Raw genomic sequence first — 16,879 nt, 5'->3', positions numbered from 1 at the left:
ACATCACGAGTGGGCAATAATATTAATTTCTCTATTTTCTTCTTCTATCTTTGTAAGGATTAAGTGAATATTACATAACATGTATACGTACATATGTAAGTCAGCTAGCTGGCAGCTACAATGTCAAAAAGAGTTGCACCTCCACCTCCACTTGTCCCCCCAAGCCACTTGGTGAACTCTGACTTCCAGGGTCTGTGGGTTTTTTATGGTAAAAATTCACTTAAGAAAATAGTGGTTTTGTTTGGGAGAGAATACTTAAAATGAATTTCTAGCATTTAGGAAACCCAAAACCTGACCGACAAATATGACTTTACCATAGAAAACTATTTTAAGACTCTTTTAATTAAAAATATCAAATTGCAAAGCAAAATAAAATCAAATAAGGGCTATGTATCAGTCCCAATTATGCTACTCTGTTTATTGGTAAAAGGATTAGTTAATGTGAGTGTGATGACATTTTTTCCTAAAATTTTGTTAAAAGTGGTACATCTCCTCTTTACGAGGGTCAAAAGGATAACATGGTCGCTAACCCACAAAGAAGACAAATATTGGTTGAATGAATGAATGGATGTTCCTTTGGAGTTGGAATAAGAAAAGGCAGGCTTTTGGATGCAGAATCCTCAATTATTTAAATGAAACCTCTTTGCTGCTGAAGCCTGGGATTAAGGCGCTGGGTGTCCAGAGAGAAAGACTCTGTTGTCTTTCAGCTCCAGGATGTGGTGCGTGTGCTCCATTTAAGGTAAGGGCCAGTGACCCTGGGTTCCTTGCCAGGACCTCGGGCAACCCAAATGTTGAAAGATGTGGAGGAAAACCTGAAAGGAAGTGGGTTGATTTAGCACAGAGAGGAGAAGGCTAAGGCGGGCTCTCATAAAACAGCGTTCAAAGATTTTAGGAAGGGCAACATTTCCTCTTAAAATACCCTTACACCAAAGAGAAAGGGATATAGGTTAGGTCTAAGAAAGGATATTGTTTGTTGCGGTAAAAAGCACATCACGTAACATTTTCCATTGTTAAGTGGACAGTACAGTAGTTATAAGTACATGCACATTCTGTAGTAAAAATGGGGTTTTTTTTGACAGTGAAGTTCATAAATAATGTTGGGTCTCTCTTTCTCTCTGTTCATCTCTCAGTCTGACTAGAAGAGTATGGAATTTCCTTCTTGGAAATTTTGTAAAACAGCTCCCATTCTGAGTCCTGAGGGGCTGGAAGAGATGACGGCTTAAAGATTCCTGCCAGGCCAAGCTCTATCGTAAGGCAGTGAGAGGGCTGGCCCAACACAGAAGAGAACACTGATGAAAGTACATGTTCGAGCTGTCTTGGACAAAGTTAGAGAGACGTGGTTATCTGAAAACAAACTTTAGCACTTGTCAACTTCGTTTCATTTGATTTCTAAGCTGGGGAGGGTTATAGGTCTGCTTTAACCTAAGGCCTGTGGAATCAATGCAGCTCTGCACTGCTAATTTTACCTTGGGTTTATACGCATTCAGCATTGACATCTCCACATTTTGACCTCTGACGTGTTTCGGCTGCCTCTGGACAGGCGGTGACGATGACTTCTGATTATTGCGGCACACACAAATGAAGAAGAAGAGCAAAGCAATGGCCAGAGGAATAGCAACACTTGGCACCAGTATGTACAGGATTTCCATTTTATTCTTCTCCTTGGAGTCCTTCGAATCTGGGTGCAGACATAAAAAAGAACGAAAGTTCACATAACATGTATAATATTACATTGCATAGTTTTAAATGACCTCCTATTCTTTTATACACACAAATCCACTGTGAGAAAAAAGAAAAGAACCGTTGCTTATTACAATTTGTTTCTATCAAACCTTCAACATAATTTATTGAAGTTTAAAAGTTGAAAGTTCAAACGTTTAAAAATTGCAGAGGGAAATTATAAGGACTTCGCCTCCATGTGGGTCCCGCTCTGATGTTGCCTCTCTCTAGCGGCAGACCTGCATTTCTCTAACACCTTCAACATTTAACGCCAAGTGAATGGACTGTATACATCCAAGAGCATTAATGTAGACCACAGGGCTCTTCTCCCATTGGCCGCCAGCCCAGATCAGTCACCACGACACGGTATTCCAGAAATCATGCCATTGTCTTGGCTTGTTTGGACGTACAGGGCCAGTCCTGCATCTTCCAGCATCCACATCACTAAAGAATCTTGGCCTCAGTGTCCACCAGCCCACTGGCCTGAGACTATGGGGGACCTGAAGTCTGGGCCAGCTCAGTCTCTGATGACCTGTGTGACCTGGAACAAAACAGTCACCTCCCTGGGCCTCTCTTTTTCTCATTCACAAAAGTCAAGTATCTGTTTTGGATGGTGTCTATAATTCCCTCCAGTACAGCATCGCTGTATAACTTGATACTTGTTTGAAACCCAAGAATTCTTCTTAAATGGTTTCATATGAACCCAATAATTATGAGTGCTAACACTTTGAAGTGTATTTTTTGAAATCGTATACATCCACTGTACCTACCATTGCTAGGAAAGAAATATAATACATACAGAAGGACATGAGGCATACTTTTCTTTTTATCCGTTTGAGTCTGACCTTTAAAGCTAAATACTTTGGGCATATATTATCACTAATGAATTATCTGACGGGTAAAACAAACAAGAATTATGGGACAGTAATTAGAGAGATTACATAATCATACCCTGGTCACCAGTAACCTCATCAGCTATCTTGCTTTAAGAAAATCCAATAAACAAAACCTACTACTGCCCTGCACTATTCTAGGTACTGGGAATATAAAATTAAATACGACATGTCCTTTGCCCATGGTCTGGTTAGGAAAACACAGAAAACATAATTACAATATGTTGTTGGAAATATTATATGTATGAATGGTGAAGAGACCCAAAGTGTCCCTTCAAATAGTGAGCTTCCCTAGTACATGTAAATGGGAATATACTACACACTGTTTTTACTTGTACACACTTTGGGAACCTATTGTTCAATGAGATAGAGCAGTAATTAATCATACTACCTTTCCCCCTCAACACAAGAAGTTCGGAAGGGGTACCCAAACCTGGATGTTGGGACAGTGTTATATGGGTTAACCTCAGAGGGACTTGGGGAGCGGTAAAATCTGCTGATTGAGTATAATAAAAATAAGTTTTAATATTTAGTGAGTATTTTCTACTGCCACAAAATCATGCTAGCTATTATTACTGATATAGGCCAGGCACTGTTCTAAGCACTTTCCATTAACTCATTCATTTTATCCTCATAACGAGACCCCTGAGGTAGGTGCCATCCTTTATCTCCATTTTCATAGGTGAGGAAGCTGAAGGACAGAGTGGTTAAGTAACTTGCCCAAGCACATGCAGCTAGGAATTCAAAAGCTGGGACTCCACCCCGTTGGTCTTGCTTCACACCTCCTGCTCTAGCTACTACACTACACTGCCAATAATTTGAGAATGGCTGTTGTTTTGCACCTATTTTCTCATGGTAGGATTTCTTTTGTTTCACAGAAGTAGGAAGGATGAAGGAGGTCTGAAATATGGGGAATAACCCTGAAGCTTTGCTAGAGACGGTAGTGACAATGTAGCACAATAAAGGAAGTGCAAATTTAGAGTCAGAAACCTCTGAAGATTGCTTTTGTCATTATCTATGTAACCTTCAGTAGATACTTAGCTTCTCTAAGCAAACTCATCTGTAAAATGGGAATGAATGGTAATACCTATTTCATAGAATTGCTGTAAACAATAAATGAAGTAACATGGAAAGTATTTGTTCTGGTACCTGTTACATCTCACAATGTTTACCCCTTACCTTTAGAGGACGAAAGGATTCAGGATAAAAGCTTTGGGCTGAGAATTCTAAATAACCTTAAGCGAGAAACAACCTCTGTGACCTCCATCTCCTGATTTATTCAAGGGGAATAAGAATACTTGCTCTACCAGTCTTATTTGGTTCATGTGGGAGATAATGTTCATGAAAGAACCTCGGAAAATTGAAAACTGTCATATAGTTAGTTGTTGGGAACTATGATTATTATTAACATTATAAAACACTTTAGAATTTCTCGGTACCCTAAGCGGGGAAATCCCTCTTGTTATTCTTGGATTTTCAGTGAAATCATTACGAGGGTAACGATTACAAAAAGAATGAGGTTAATTTCGTACTAATGTAACACTAGTCATTTTTCTGGCCCAGATTTTTAGCAACAAGAGAAAGTAGGACTCTCACCTGTCTGGCAAACAAAGGAGTCTATTCTGTACTCATTCTGTATCAGATTATTCACGGAATGCCTTTGATTGTAAACGGGAGGCCTGAGACAAATTCCCCTGTAGGTCTGAAGGAGAACAAACTTCAAGAAGCTAAATCCTTTAAACACAGTCAAACTTGGCTCCTTCTGATTATACTGAAGATATGCAAACGAGCACGGTGTCTTCTTGCCAAGTGAAATAATCAAGCAGAACAATACGTGGTCATGTTGGAAGTGACAGAGAGCAAATTCAGGCCTATTGTAAGTCTACAATATCACAGGCATCCTTTCCCACACAGCTCTGCCGTTTGGCCAGAAAGGGAGTCAGTGCTGGCTCAAAACACTTTATATAAAACATTCCTGAGACTGACTAATGTTACTCATGAAAAATTAGAAAACTAGCATTTGCCCAACCTTTTCAAAAATGGCTTAGCATTTTTATTCATCATTTTAACCTGGTATTCGGTGTTATCTTGATTTTACACATAGAAAAATTGAGGCTGAGAAAGAATAAAATAATATGACAAAGCTAGAGAGTGGTAAACTGGGTTGAAATGAAAGCCTGTTTGCCTTCAATACTTTCATACTTTCAAAATTATATTCCTAATAAAAATTAAAATGCTACATGGAATTGTTTTTCATCATTCTCCTTAAGAGTCCAGGATTCCTTCTCAATGAGGGCTAATATTGAGTGGAGATCATACTACTAAAAAGAATCGCATTATAACAATAGACATTATTCATATGATGCACTGTAAAGGGTAATGGACATTTCCAATTCATTAGAAAGAAAATTGGCTGCATATTAGCATGGTGAAGATTTTTAATACTTTGGAATAACTGTTTAAAAGTTAAATGCATATATTAGTTACATCAAGTTCAATGCTTGGGATTTTTTTTTTTTTTTTTAAGATTTTTTTTTTTTTTTATTGGGGAAGGGAAACAGGACTTTATTGGGGTACAGTGAGTAATTCCAGGGCTTTTTTTTTTCCAAGTCAAGTTATTGTCCTTTCAATCTTAGTTGTGGAGGACACAGCTCAGCTCCAGGTCCAGTTGCCGTTGTTAGTTGCAGGGGGTGCAGCCCACCATCCCTTGCGGGAGTCGAACCGGCAACCTTGTGGTTGAGAGCCCACTGGCCCATGTGGGAATCGAGCTGGCAGCCTTAGGAGTTAGGAGCACGGAGCTCCAACCGCCTGAGCCACCGGGCCAGCCCCTCAATGCTTGGGATTTTTGAAACCAACAATTTAGTCTTGATCACATGATTAATTTCCTTTTAAAAATCAACAATTTGGTAGTGCAGTTCACATCTGACATTCCTGTTTTATTTTTCCAGTGATATTCCATACTTTGATTAGTAATTAAATATAACAGAGAAAATACTCCTTTCTTATCCTGGGCTTAAAGCAAGGTATACATGATTTCTCATTTAAGAGGTACTTATATAAAATGAAACATCATCTGAGATATTACTTTGATTTAAAACAAGAAAATGCTGAGATCTGAAATATTGCAAAGGTGGGAAAAAAATCTTAGAGAACTTTAGAATTCAAAGGAAATTCAACAAGTTAAATTATGATCTTGTCTGAAAAAAATTTAAAAACCATAGAAAATGAACAGGAATTGCTACCATTTATTATTTGGAAACTATAAAATAAGTAAGTCTGTAGCAGATAGGGGCCTGCACCAGTGATATTTAAGCATATGCCTAGAAGCCAAAGGAGAAATGGTGGTAATTAGGCCTTCAGTTGTCATGCTGGGCCCAGCCATCCATTCTCTTGACTTAATGATGGAAATACTAAGTAGATGATCTATTGCCTTATGTAGTCTCAAATGAATTCTTAAAATAAGACTCTGCTAGGCCATGTACAGTGATTAAAATTTTTCTCTTCAGAAAATGTTTTAAACACAATAGTTAGGAGACAGTAACTCTTGTGAACACTTGAGAAAACTCTGAGTAACTAGAATCCACATGAATTCACTACAAGTTTCTGTAAATACTCAGGGCCTCAGTTTTCTCTATAAAAGGAAAGAGTTGGGCTAATCTTTTCTTTTTTAATTTAAAAACTTTTAGTTATGGTAAAAACACGTAACAAAATTTACCATCTTAACTTTTTAGAGCATACAGTAGTGCTAAGTATATTCACATTATTGTATAACAGATCTCCAGAACTTTTTTATCTTGTGAAATTGAATCTCTATACTCATTGAACAACTCCCTGTTTCACCCTCCCTCCAGCCCCTGGAAACCATTATTTTACTTTGTTTCTATAAATGTGATTACTTCAGATACCTCAGAAAAGTGGAATCATACAGTATTTGCCTGCTTCTGACTGGCTTATTTCACTCAGTATAATGTCCTCTGTATTTATTCATGTTATTGCATGTGACAGGATTTCCTTCTTTAAGCCTGAATAATGTTCCATTGTATGTATGTATGTAGCATATTTTCTTTATCCATTCATCCATGTGGGCATTTGGTTTGCCTCCACCTCTAGCTATTGTGAATAATGCTACAGTGAACATGGTTGTACACATACCTATCTCTTGGAGATTCTGCTTCCAGTTCTTTTGGCTAGCTACCTAGAAGTGAGATTGCTAGACCATATGGTAATTCTATTTGTAATTTTTCGAGGAACATCCATACTGCTTTCTAAAGCAGCTACCCCATTTTGCCTTCCACCAACAGGGCAAAATAGTTCTAATTCTTCCACATCTTCACTAACATTTGCTATTTTCTTTCTTTGCTTTTTTAATTTTTTTTATTTTTATACTGACCATCCAAATGGGTGAGAGGCGATAACTCATTGTGGTTTTGATTTGAACTTTTTTAATGACTAGTGATACTGAACATCTTTTCATATGCTCACTGCCATTTGTATATCTTCTTTGGAGACATGTCTATTTAAGTCCTTTGCCCAGATTTTAACAGGGCTAATCTTTAAGTGCCAAAATTCAATAGGTTTTTTTTTTTTTTTCCAACTTTTTTTTAAAATTTATTTTTTATTTTTAAATGTGTTTTTCCAGGACCCATCAGCTCCAAGTCAAGCAGTTGTTTCAATCTAGTTGTGGAGGGCGCAGCTCACAGTGGCGCATGTGGGGATCAAACTGGCAACCCTGATGTTACAAGCATCGTGCTCTAACCAACTGAGCTAACCAGCCACCCCAATAGGTTTTATAAAATTAAATCTCTTACATTTTTTGTAGGATTATTTTAGAATGGTAGACCAATCACTTTTAAACTTTAGTAAAACATTTGATAAAACGATACATGATATCCTTATGGACAAAAAATGGAGGGCTAAATAACAATATCGTTAGATGTACTTGTGATTGACCATATGTCTGTACCCTAATAGTGTTAATCAGCAAATCACATCAAATTATAGCGGGCTTTGTTTGAAGGAGCCTGTCTATTCAACATTATCATTAACTACTTGATGATCACATGTTTCAAACTTGAAAATGGCCTGGATCTAGGAAGGATACCTAACTGACGATAGAAACAAAATTTTAGATGGTCACACATGACACGCTAAATAATGACCCCAAACCAACAGTTGACATTTTACAAATAAATATTAGCAGTTAGGTTAAAGACCTTGCCTAGAAAAATCCACGATTAAAGAAATCCACTAAATAATTTTTGATGTAACCAAACAAACAAAAGACTAATAAGTTTTAGTGAAGACTTGAAGACTCAGCTGGACCCAGCAACAGCAAAATAAAACTGTTCAAATTTTTTTCATATATGGCACTTACAGCAACAAAATATCCTTCAGTGACAACACTGAGTCCTGATCAAGAACATCACGGTCCTCTTGTGCCTGTTCTGATTAACAGGCACCAAAAGGTGTCTTCTACTATACGAGTTAGGTTCTTAAGAAGGTCTTTGAAGAAATAAGAAACACCCAGAGGAGGAGTATTCGGCCTCCTGGGTTCAGTCAAAGGGATCAAAGAGAAAATCAAATGAAAGATGTCTTCAAATTTGGGTGAGAAATGACGCCAGAGGTTACAAACTAGATCCAGTACATAGACTTGTTCCTTATTAGGCGTTTTTTTTTTTTTTTTAATTAGTGGTCATTTTTTTTTTTTTTTTTAATTGGGAGATTTCACATACATGTTTTGGTTTCTGGCATGCAAAGGCAGATGTTAAGCCGTCGGAGCCATCCCATAACCACGTTGGGATGGAGAGATGTTCCTAGCTCTGGAGGTCTCTGGCAATGTTCAAGCAGAGGCTGGATGATTTGTATGGTTTCTCCCAAGATTCTCTCACTTTGTAAACTGAGTTGACATACCTTCTTTAGGTTCTGCAGAACTTGTGACTCACTTATAAAGCAATTGCTTTAAAGCTGAGTGTTGTCAGCCCACCAGATTCAGTCTCAGTCCCTGTGTACCCGGCACTAGGCTGTGGCTGAACTCTACGAGTCTAACAGTTTTAAGAAGGGGCACCCTTGTCCTCTGGCTTTCAGTTGGGTTCAGCCAGTGGGAGTCCTTGGCAGGATAAAAGGAACTGCCTGGGGCAAGAAGAGAGTATGGTGATGAGCTTGCTCCTCTGGCTTCCTCCTTGCTGGGTAGCCTGCCTCACCCTAGCAAGGGCCATGGGCATGCACTGGACAGCTCTTTCCTCAGCCTCACCTCTGCTTGACGGGGTGAGGTAACTGCTTCTTCCCCTGACTCTCCAGGCGTGGGATGGTAATGTCTCCCACTCCTGCTAGCCCCAGGTCATGCACCTTACTGGCTTCCTCTAATTCTGCCAACACCATTCTAAACAGTCTTTTTATCAAATTCCCCTTAGTCTGTTTGCGTGTGCCTTTTGCTTCCTGCCAGATATTTGGCTGAGACAAAGCCAATAACAACAATCATTGTGGTGTTAGACCAGAATTCTGTCACCAAAGGGTTAAGATGACAAGGAGCACTTCCTATTGACGTGGTGGTTAGCTCAGGAGTCGAGAGCGTCCAAAAGCTGATCGCTAGAGTAGCTGACACACTGGGTAAAAGACTCAATATATACTGGACACAATACAAAAGCCTTTGAGAGAAAATTATTTTATGGTTAAAAACGTTTCGAGAACACGACTTAGTTAGAAGTTTTGGGTAACTATTGTTCTTTACTTTGTTGAAAATGTATAAAGACTGGAGACCAAAGTACATCTTGAAAATCTCTGTAGTATAAAAATAACTCTTCCGGAAAGCTTCAACCTATACAAAGCAGTGCTCTATTCTTTCCTCTTATCCCCCTCCCCACCATCCAATTCACTGTAATGTTCAATTTTGGTTTGAAGAAATGGCTGAAAGACAAATTGCCTTACAACAGGTCTTCTATGAAATATGGGAGAAGGCTGCTGACAGAGTGAGTTAAAAACTGCAGTGTTTGCAATCTGGAAAACATCTGCCTTGCCCTGAACTGTAAACCACCACATTGTAGAAAATGGTTTGTGACAAAGCAGAACCCAGGGTGGGTGTTTGTAAGGTTATGGGACAAGTCAGGGCTATTCAGGCACAGGCCTGGGCATCGTGCCCTTTGGCAAACTGCTATAAGGCAAGGACTTAAAAGGAAGTACAAAAGCAAAAGGCCAGGTATGAAAACTCCACGTGGCGCCCAAACGTTTCCTACTTTTCTTATCAATGGGGACTCTTCAGTGAAGCTGGTTTAGGAGTAAAAACAATATTGCTGCTTGGAAGTTCTGCTTGTTTGGGAGCAGGAGAAACCTTTACTTAGAGGTGAATCAGACATGCTAGCCGAGTGAGCAGAAGAAATGTGGCCCCAGGACTTGATCTAGAATAAAATAAAGAGCCAAAGTTTGGCGATAAGAACACCAATGCAATCCAAGTTCTGCCTCCCCATACAATTCAAGAAAGAAAGAAAAACGGGATTTCAATTAGTGGGGGAGGCAGAACATAAGTCATGTGGTAGAATGCAGCCAGAAGAAAAGCGCTAGATCATTGCAAAAGGAGCTCTCACTCAGGGAAGTAGACGTTTTTCCACAGTTCTGCCCCCCGCAGAGCTTTGTAGAAAAGCAATGATAAGGGCTACAGTGAAACTGTGAACCTGGGAGGTGTGCCTAGGTGCCAGTTGGAAAGAACAGAGGCAAACGTTTCTTTTTCGACTTAGTTTCCACCCAACCCACAGTATTTGGCTTGGAAGGTGGCCACAGTGACTAGAGGTGAAAGTGTGGTGAATGAAGGTTTGCAGGCAGAATCTCAGGGAAGATGGCCAATTCTGAGGACTGGGACGCGGGCCGCCGGGCAGCGGGGAGAGCTGGGACTGAAGGGGAACGCGGCAAATACTGTGCTGCCTGCTTGGAGTTGCTGGGAAATCTGGTCCACATCACGGCTGGGACTGAGTCAAGTACCTGGGATTCTCTCAGAGGACTGTTTTTGTGTCTGGGGCTCCCTTCCTGCACCTGAGGAACTGAGAATACGAATATCAATGGACAGTGCCCTGAAGACCTAGACAGTTCATAATCAAAGGGAAGAGGAACGTAATGGAGAACTGTTTAGTCCTCTGAATAATCTAGACCTTTTTTCTTTAAGTCATTGTGGCATGGCGGACAGAGACTGGATCTAGAGTCCTGCGGACCTGATTGGAATTTTGGCTTTAGTAACAGCAATGTGGCCTCAGCTTCTCCATCAGTAAAATGGTGCTGAAACCTTTATTCTATGATTTCTATGTTATGAGGATTAATTATTTCAACACATCTTATTGGGCATCAACTAAGTCATAGGCCAGATGCCAATGTAAAAAACTTAGCACAAGGATCAAATACATGGTGATGGAAGGAGAACTGACTCTGGGTGGTGAACACACAATGTGATACATAGATGATGTAATACAGAATTGTACATCTGAAGCCTATGTAACTTTACTAACAATTGTCACCCCAATAATCTTTAACTAAAAAAACAACAACACAAAAACTTAGCACAGTGTTCAACAAACAGCAGTCATCATTAAAATGCAAAGCACATAACAGCACACAGAACTTTTGGGAATGATCTGACAAGTGCTTAATGCGATTCATGTTTTTTTCATGATTCTTCCACTAGATTGCAAGCTACACCAGGGCATGGTCTGATCTAGCTTGTTCGCAAAGTCTGAAGCACGATGGAAGCTCAATACGTATTGGTTTCAGTGAATGACGGAGTGAATAAATAATTAATCATTCTAAGAAATGCCTGGGGTAGGGAAGAAAAGACAGGGAGGCTGAGAGGTCAGGTCTTATGCAAACTATCTTCTATCCTTTCACTTTCTCCAAGCACTGCCTGGGCACAGCCATGTAATCATAGCCAAGCCAGTTCCCAGAATTCCCAGCAGACATATTTGGCTTGGTTTAATTTTTATATCCTGACTTAGAGTGAAAGGTCACAGATGAAATGATCTGTGGCAGACTGTTCTTACGTGCCTTTCTTCTAGAAAGCACAACAAATGCTCACATTCTGCATTTAATAAGGCCTATACTTCTTTTAGCCTTACTAAGTTGAAAGAAAAACAAAAGTTATCACTAGGAAAATGAGAACCCCCATGGAGATTTTGAAATTTCCTTAACTTGGACTAAACTAAAGAATACTCCCATGAGACTCTATCCCACTTGATAGGAGGTAGAAAAGGGCTCGTTTCAAATTGGCCCCACAAGCTTACAACTGATTATAAGATGAAGTTATTCTCAATATCAATCTGTATACTATCTATCTATCTATCTATCTATCTATCTATCTATCTATCTATCTATCTGATCTGATCTACTTACCTATCCATCTATTTACACAAACACATACACACTCACATACATAAATCACAGAGTTTAAAAGACTGGTTATAGGTTTGAGTTCTGAATCCACTTCTTATTAGCTATGTGGCCTTGGACAAATTACTTAACCTCTCTTAAGTCTCAGGTTTCTTTTCTTGGATAGAATAAAACCCACTCATAGGGTTATAGAGAACTATCATAAATGAGATAATGCGTAAAAAACTCAGCATAGTCTTTAGCTCATTGTAAACACTCCATAAATGGTAACTGCTGTTTAATATTATTACCCTATAGTCTAAATTGTATAACGTACACAATATATACAATATACTGTATTCTATAATGTAAATTGTGTAATGCCTATCCAGCCTCAGGGTTCCTCAACCCTGGCACTATTGACATTTCGGGATGGACAATTCTTTGGGAGGATTGTTCTGTGTATTCTCGGATGTTCAGTAGCATCCCTGGCCTTTACCCAATAGATGCCCACCCTACCTAGTGTGATGATTGAAGTATCTCCAGACATTGCGAAATATTCCCTGGAAGGCAGAATGTCCCTTTTGAGAATCACTGGTATATGAGAAAGAGCAGTGAGTGGCCCTAGAGATAAGAGATCTGGTTTCTATGAACTAATTTGTGATCTTGGGTAAGTCCTACCACTCCCCTGGGCCTTCATTTCTCACATGGTAAAACATGGAAATTCCTACTTTATCTTTCATGATTTTTATAAGGATGAAATGAGAAAAAAAAGTCAAATGCTCTAAAGAAGTGTCATAAAGCAGGATTCTCTTATGATTATTTGGTTGAGGTTGGCTATCGAGGGGCAATGGTGAGAAGGCTTGCTGAGGGACCACCGCTGATGCCGACCTGCGCTCTAATTCTCACACTGGGAAGCCACTGGCCTCTCAGCAGCTTCTTATTGATCACATGTCAAGGATTCCCTGTTCCTTTAGTGGACGTGTTTGTGGCTTGGCCTGAAGAATTCAAGAGGAACTGTTTTCTTTCAAAATGAAGTGAAAATGTACTGTAAAACAAATTATTTTTGTAAGTGGTGACAACTGCCTTGTCATCTCTAGATTTAAGTTTCATCTAAATTTATCTCTCACATGAGTAAAATTAACCGGTCCTCAGAATTTTAACTATGTCCTCGGCAGATTGATATTCAGAAAGAAGTATTTTGAGGGTTTCCAACATCACGGCACTGATTAATACTATAATAACATACTGAGTAAGACTGTGATGGATTTCTTCATCAGCAAGGAAACATTTTTTGATGTCATATCACAGTATGGGAATCAGTATACTAGAATGCAGAGGTTGAAACTATTGTCTTTCTTTTATTTATTTTAAAAAAAATATCTTTAAAGGAGAAATAGGAGAGTGTCTGGGAAAAGAGCACAAGCTTTGAGTTTGGTCAGAGCTTATGTAGATAGATGAGTGTTCAAGGTCCACTCCCATCTGTTGTGCAATCTAGACAAGCCCTTTCGTCCTTCTGAACCTCAGTGGAGCATGTTCATAACACCTACCCACCATGTGGTTATGAGGTTTTAATGGAGATGAGCACATAAAGCACGGAGCATGAATGAATAATGCAGTCACATTGCAGGTGTTTTGTAGATGGAGGGGATCTTTCTCTGCGTACAGTCTGAAAGACTGCTCGAGAGTTTCTTTCAGCCCTCGGAGCCTGTGTTTGGTCTGATTACTTCAGGAAGGCCATTGAAAGGCCAACCAGTACTGTTTTGGTATAATTTAGAGTCTCAACTTAAACGAATTGTCGTAAAGCTTGAATCAGATCATCAACAAATCTTTTCGTCTATGAGCAAATTATCTTCCCACTTCACGTGGGCATTCGTTGGAAATTAAGGGTCAGTAGTGACCCACGGAATAATGGCATTCACCCAGAGTGGAGTGAACAATGTGTTTCTTCCTTAGACTAATGCATGTGGTCTCCTTCAGGACACACGTCCGTACCCGCAGACAGCACAGCACAGAGTGAGAACATGAGCTTGGGGTCAGCTAGACCTGCCACTTCCTAGCTGCTCTCTGAGGCTCGGTTTCTTCATCAGCACCACAGGATGGATAATAATACCTGCCCCAGTGTGAGGGCTCATATAAATAACACCTATGAAAACCCCAAGCATCATGCCTGGCACGTGGAAGGTGCTCTGCTAGTGATGCTTTTTCTCCTTGGCTCTCTTGCAGAGCTTCATATCATGCCTGGCTTAGGAGAAGGGAAGGGACAACTAAGGAAATGATCACACACCTACATTGTATTGTTAGTCCTTTCCTATTGGTGTCAGATATAGAATGTGGGAAAAGTCCTAAATTACTAAGTGCAAACCATTTAAAAAACATAAGCTAATTGTTTTGAGGTTTCCACTGGTGGTTCTGGAAGAGTTAATGTCATAATGTGTTCTTGGTGTGGCATACGGAGGCATTTTAAAGCCCAGCAGGAGAATAGGGGTCTGGTCACCCCTTCCTCAAACTCAACTTGCCATGCGCTACCATCTGCAAAACCAGTTCGCAGGAGAAGACAATATGGCAACCCGTAACATATAAGAATGAAATCGTTGAATAATAGTTTCCCAAATTTTCATCACAAAAGGTTCCTTTTAATATTTTTATTACTTTTGCTTATGGACCTCTTCAGTAAGTTTTAGCTTCCTCTTCTTTGTTTCAGAATATTTATGCTAACTTCTATTGTATCATATACACTACACTGTGATTGCAATGTGAGATTTCATTCTTCTTTCAACTCCCCTACTCCATAGTAGGCTGCTCTCATATAATACTTGGCAAGCTGAGAGCAAGAATCCCTCTATATACATAGACTATACACTTATTATAATAGATTCCTTTTTACATACTGACTATATAATAATTATAGGAGACAATGTTTATTACACATTTACCATCTTCCAGACATCATAGGTTTTTTTCAGTTAACAACTCATTTATTCTCACAATAAACCCTACGTGTCTATCATTATGATCTCCATTTTACTATTGTGGCTTTCCCAGCAGTGACATCCTAACTGTCCCACTATGCCTGGGAAATCCAGTTGACATTATTTATCTATGAGAACTAGGATCAGGAAGACAAATTAGTTCTAAAAGAGGACCAAACTCCAGGTTTCACCCACATTTTCGTTCTCTTTTTCCTCCACTCCACACTGATTCAGGAATTTCATTTGCTTCCTATATTTCTGCAGTAAAAGGATGCGACAAAAGACAGTTTATCCGCAGATTACCCTGGATAACTGGGTATGGTTATCCTACCTCGTGGGTGTTCTCAAGGACACAGGGAGAAGGTACCTTTCTGCTTCCAGCACACCTGTCGTGCTAGAAAGGTGCACGAGGACATGGACCATTGTGGGTAATTTCTTTTTTTCACACGATTGTGGTAAGATATTTCACCTGTGCCTCTGGAGAAACTAGTGCCTGTTATACCCAATAACACAATGGCTGTAGGAATAAAAGCAGTTTACTCCTTGAGACTGTGTTTTGGTACCCAAAAAGGTGTTTAAGGAGAACCAGCAAGGTTTATCTATCCTAGAAACATAGTTTGAGATCAAACAAACACTACCAACTCCTGTGCGCCTTACAGGACTCTCCTAAGGGACGCGGGACAGAATGGGTCTCTTCTAAAGGTGACCGAGTACAATAAACGCAATGAATTGCTATTTACCACATGCTGGGATGTCACACACGTCCGACTTAAAGTTTTCATCCAAAGTGAAGCACCAGGGAGCTTCCTTCTGATTCCCTGGGTTGCGGCAGTAGGAATGGCCTCCATTCAGCTCTGGGAAACGGAGGGCGGTGAAGGTGTGCATGTGTGGGTACTGGGAATTCCACGGCTGGCACTGGCGCCCAGATTTGGTCACACTGACAGTCCCCCGGTAGTCCACACCTGTACTGTTATAGCACTTGTGATCTGAAAAACACAAAAGGAAAGCCCCAGCTGTGAGAAAGAAACAGAGGAGATGCTGGAGCACCCAGTCAGCGATTTCTGGATGGAGGATGTGCAATTAACCTCACGGCCCCGGCCTCCATGCTGGTCAGGGGCCATGTGGGCAGTCTTCCTGCTTGCTGGGCTAGGACATAGGGCCTGCCTTGCAGGTCCATTCCTGGGAGGATTTAAAGCTTGTGCTTTAGGAATATAACCAGTACTCCACAAGTAGTTTTAATATTAAACATACAAAAAAATCAGAATTGGGGCACAGGAGTAATTTCCAGGGAAAGGTTCAAGCTAAACTGTCCTTTCCACTTCTGCCTGATGGCCTTAGATATGAATCCCGTGATAAAGGCTCTAATTCACAGAGACTGTCTACTAGGGGCACTATACAATGGGTCTCTAACAGGAGCTAAGACCATCTCTATGCTGAATGGACCGGACACCCTTAGTAGAAACAGGTCCTATTAAGTCTTCCTCCCAGGTAACCACAGGACTGTCATTTGAAAGCACTGCAAAACTCTAATTGACTTTAAATAAATTGAAACTTGGAGGGATAATGGTAAGATGATCGTAATAAAAGTAATAATGATGGTACTGCTATTATTATGTGCTAAGCACAGTTCTAAGCCTTTTAGATTCATTAAGTTATTTAACTAATAAGATAGTATCATCTACCAAAAGGAAGCTGAAAAATTACCAGTGAGTTTAATTCTAGATGAATGAGAAATGTACAGAGGAACAGTGTTTTGCTTGATGGTGGTAATAGGATAGAGCATGGAGGTAAAGCTACACACACACACACACACACACACACACCTTTTAAATTGTGGTACAATACATATACCATAAAATTTACCATTAGTGCATTTAGAACATTCAGAATATCAGGCAACCTTCAACACTATCTCATTCCAGAATACTCTATCCTCCCAAAAGGAAACCCTATAAC

At 39.8% G+C, this 16,879-nt stretch overlaps 1 protein-coding gene across 3 annotated transcripts in view; it reads right to left on the bottom strand.

Annotated features, from left to right (window-relative positions):
* ROR1 (receptor tyrosine kinase like orphan receptor 1) overlaps positions 1-16,879 on the bottom strand; it is a 368,707-nt gene that overhangs the window by 16,404 nt on the left and 335,424 nt on the right. For all 3 annotated transcript variants that reach the window (XM_019731569.2, XM_019731578.2, XM_019731600.2), the window contains 2 exons: positions 15,664-15,909; positions 1,467-1,678 (listed from right to left, as the gene is read on the bottom strand). In XM_019731569.2, the coding sequence (XP_019587128.1) occupies positions 1,467-1,678; positions 15,664-15,909 (458 nt within the window). The remainder of the gene's footprint in view (positions 1-1,466; positions 1,679-15,663; positions 15,910-16,879) is intronic.

Source organism: Rhinolophus sinicus, linkage group LG06 (genome assembly GCF_036562045.2).
Source record: "Rhinolophus sinicus isolate RSC01 linkage group LG06, ASM3656204v1, whole genome shotgun sequence".
NCBI lineage: Eukaryota > Metazoa > Chordata > Mammalia > Chiroptera > Rhinolophidae > Rhinolophus > Rhinolophus sinicus.
Note: the sequence above shows the minus strand (reverse complement) of the source record. Positions and strands in the feature narration are given on the sequence as shown.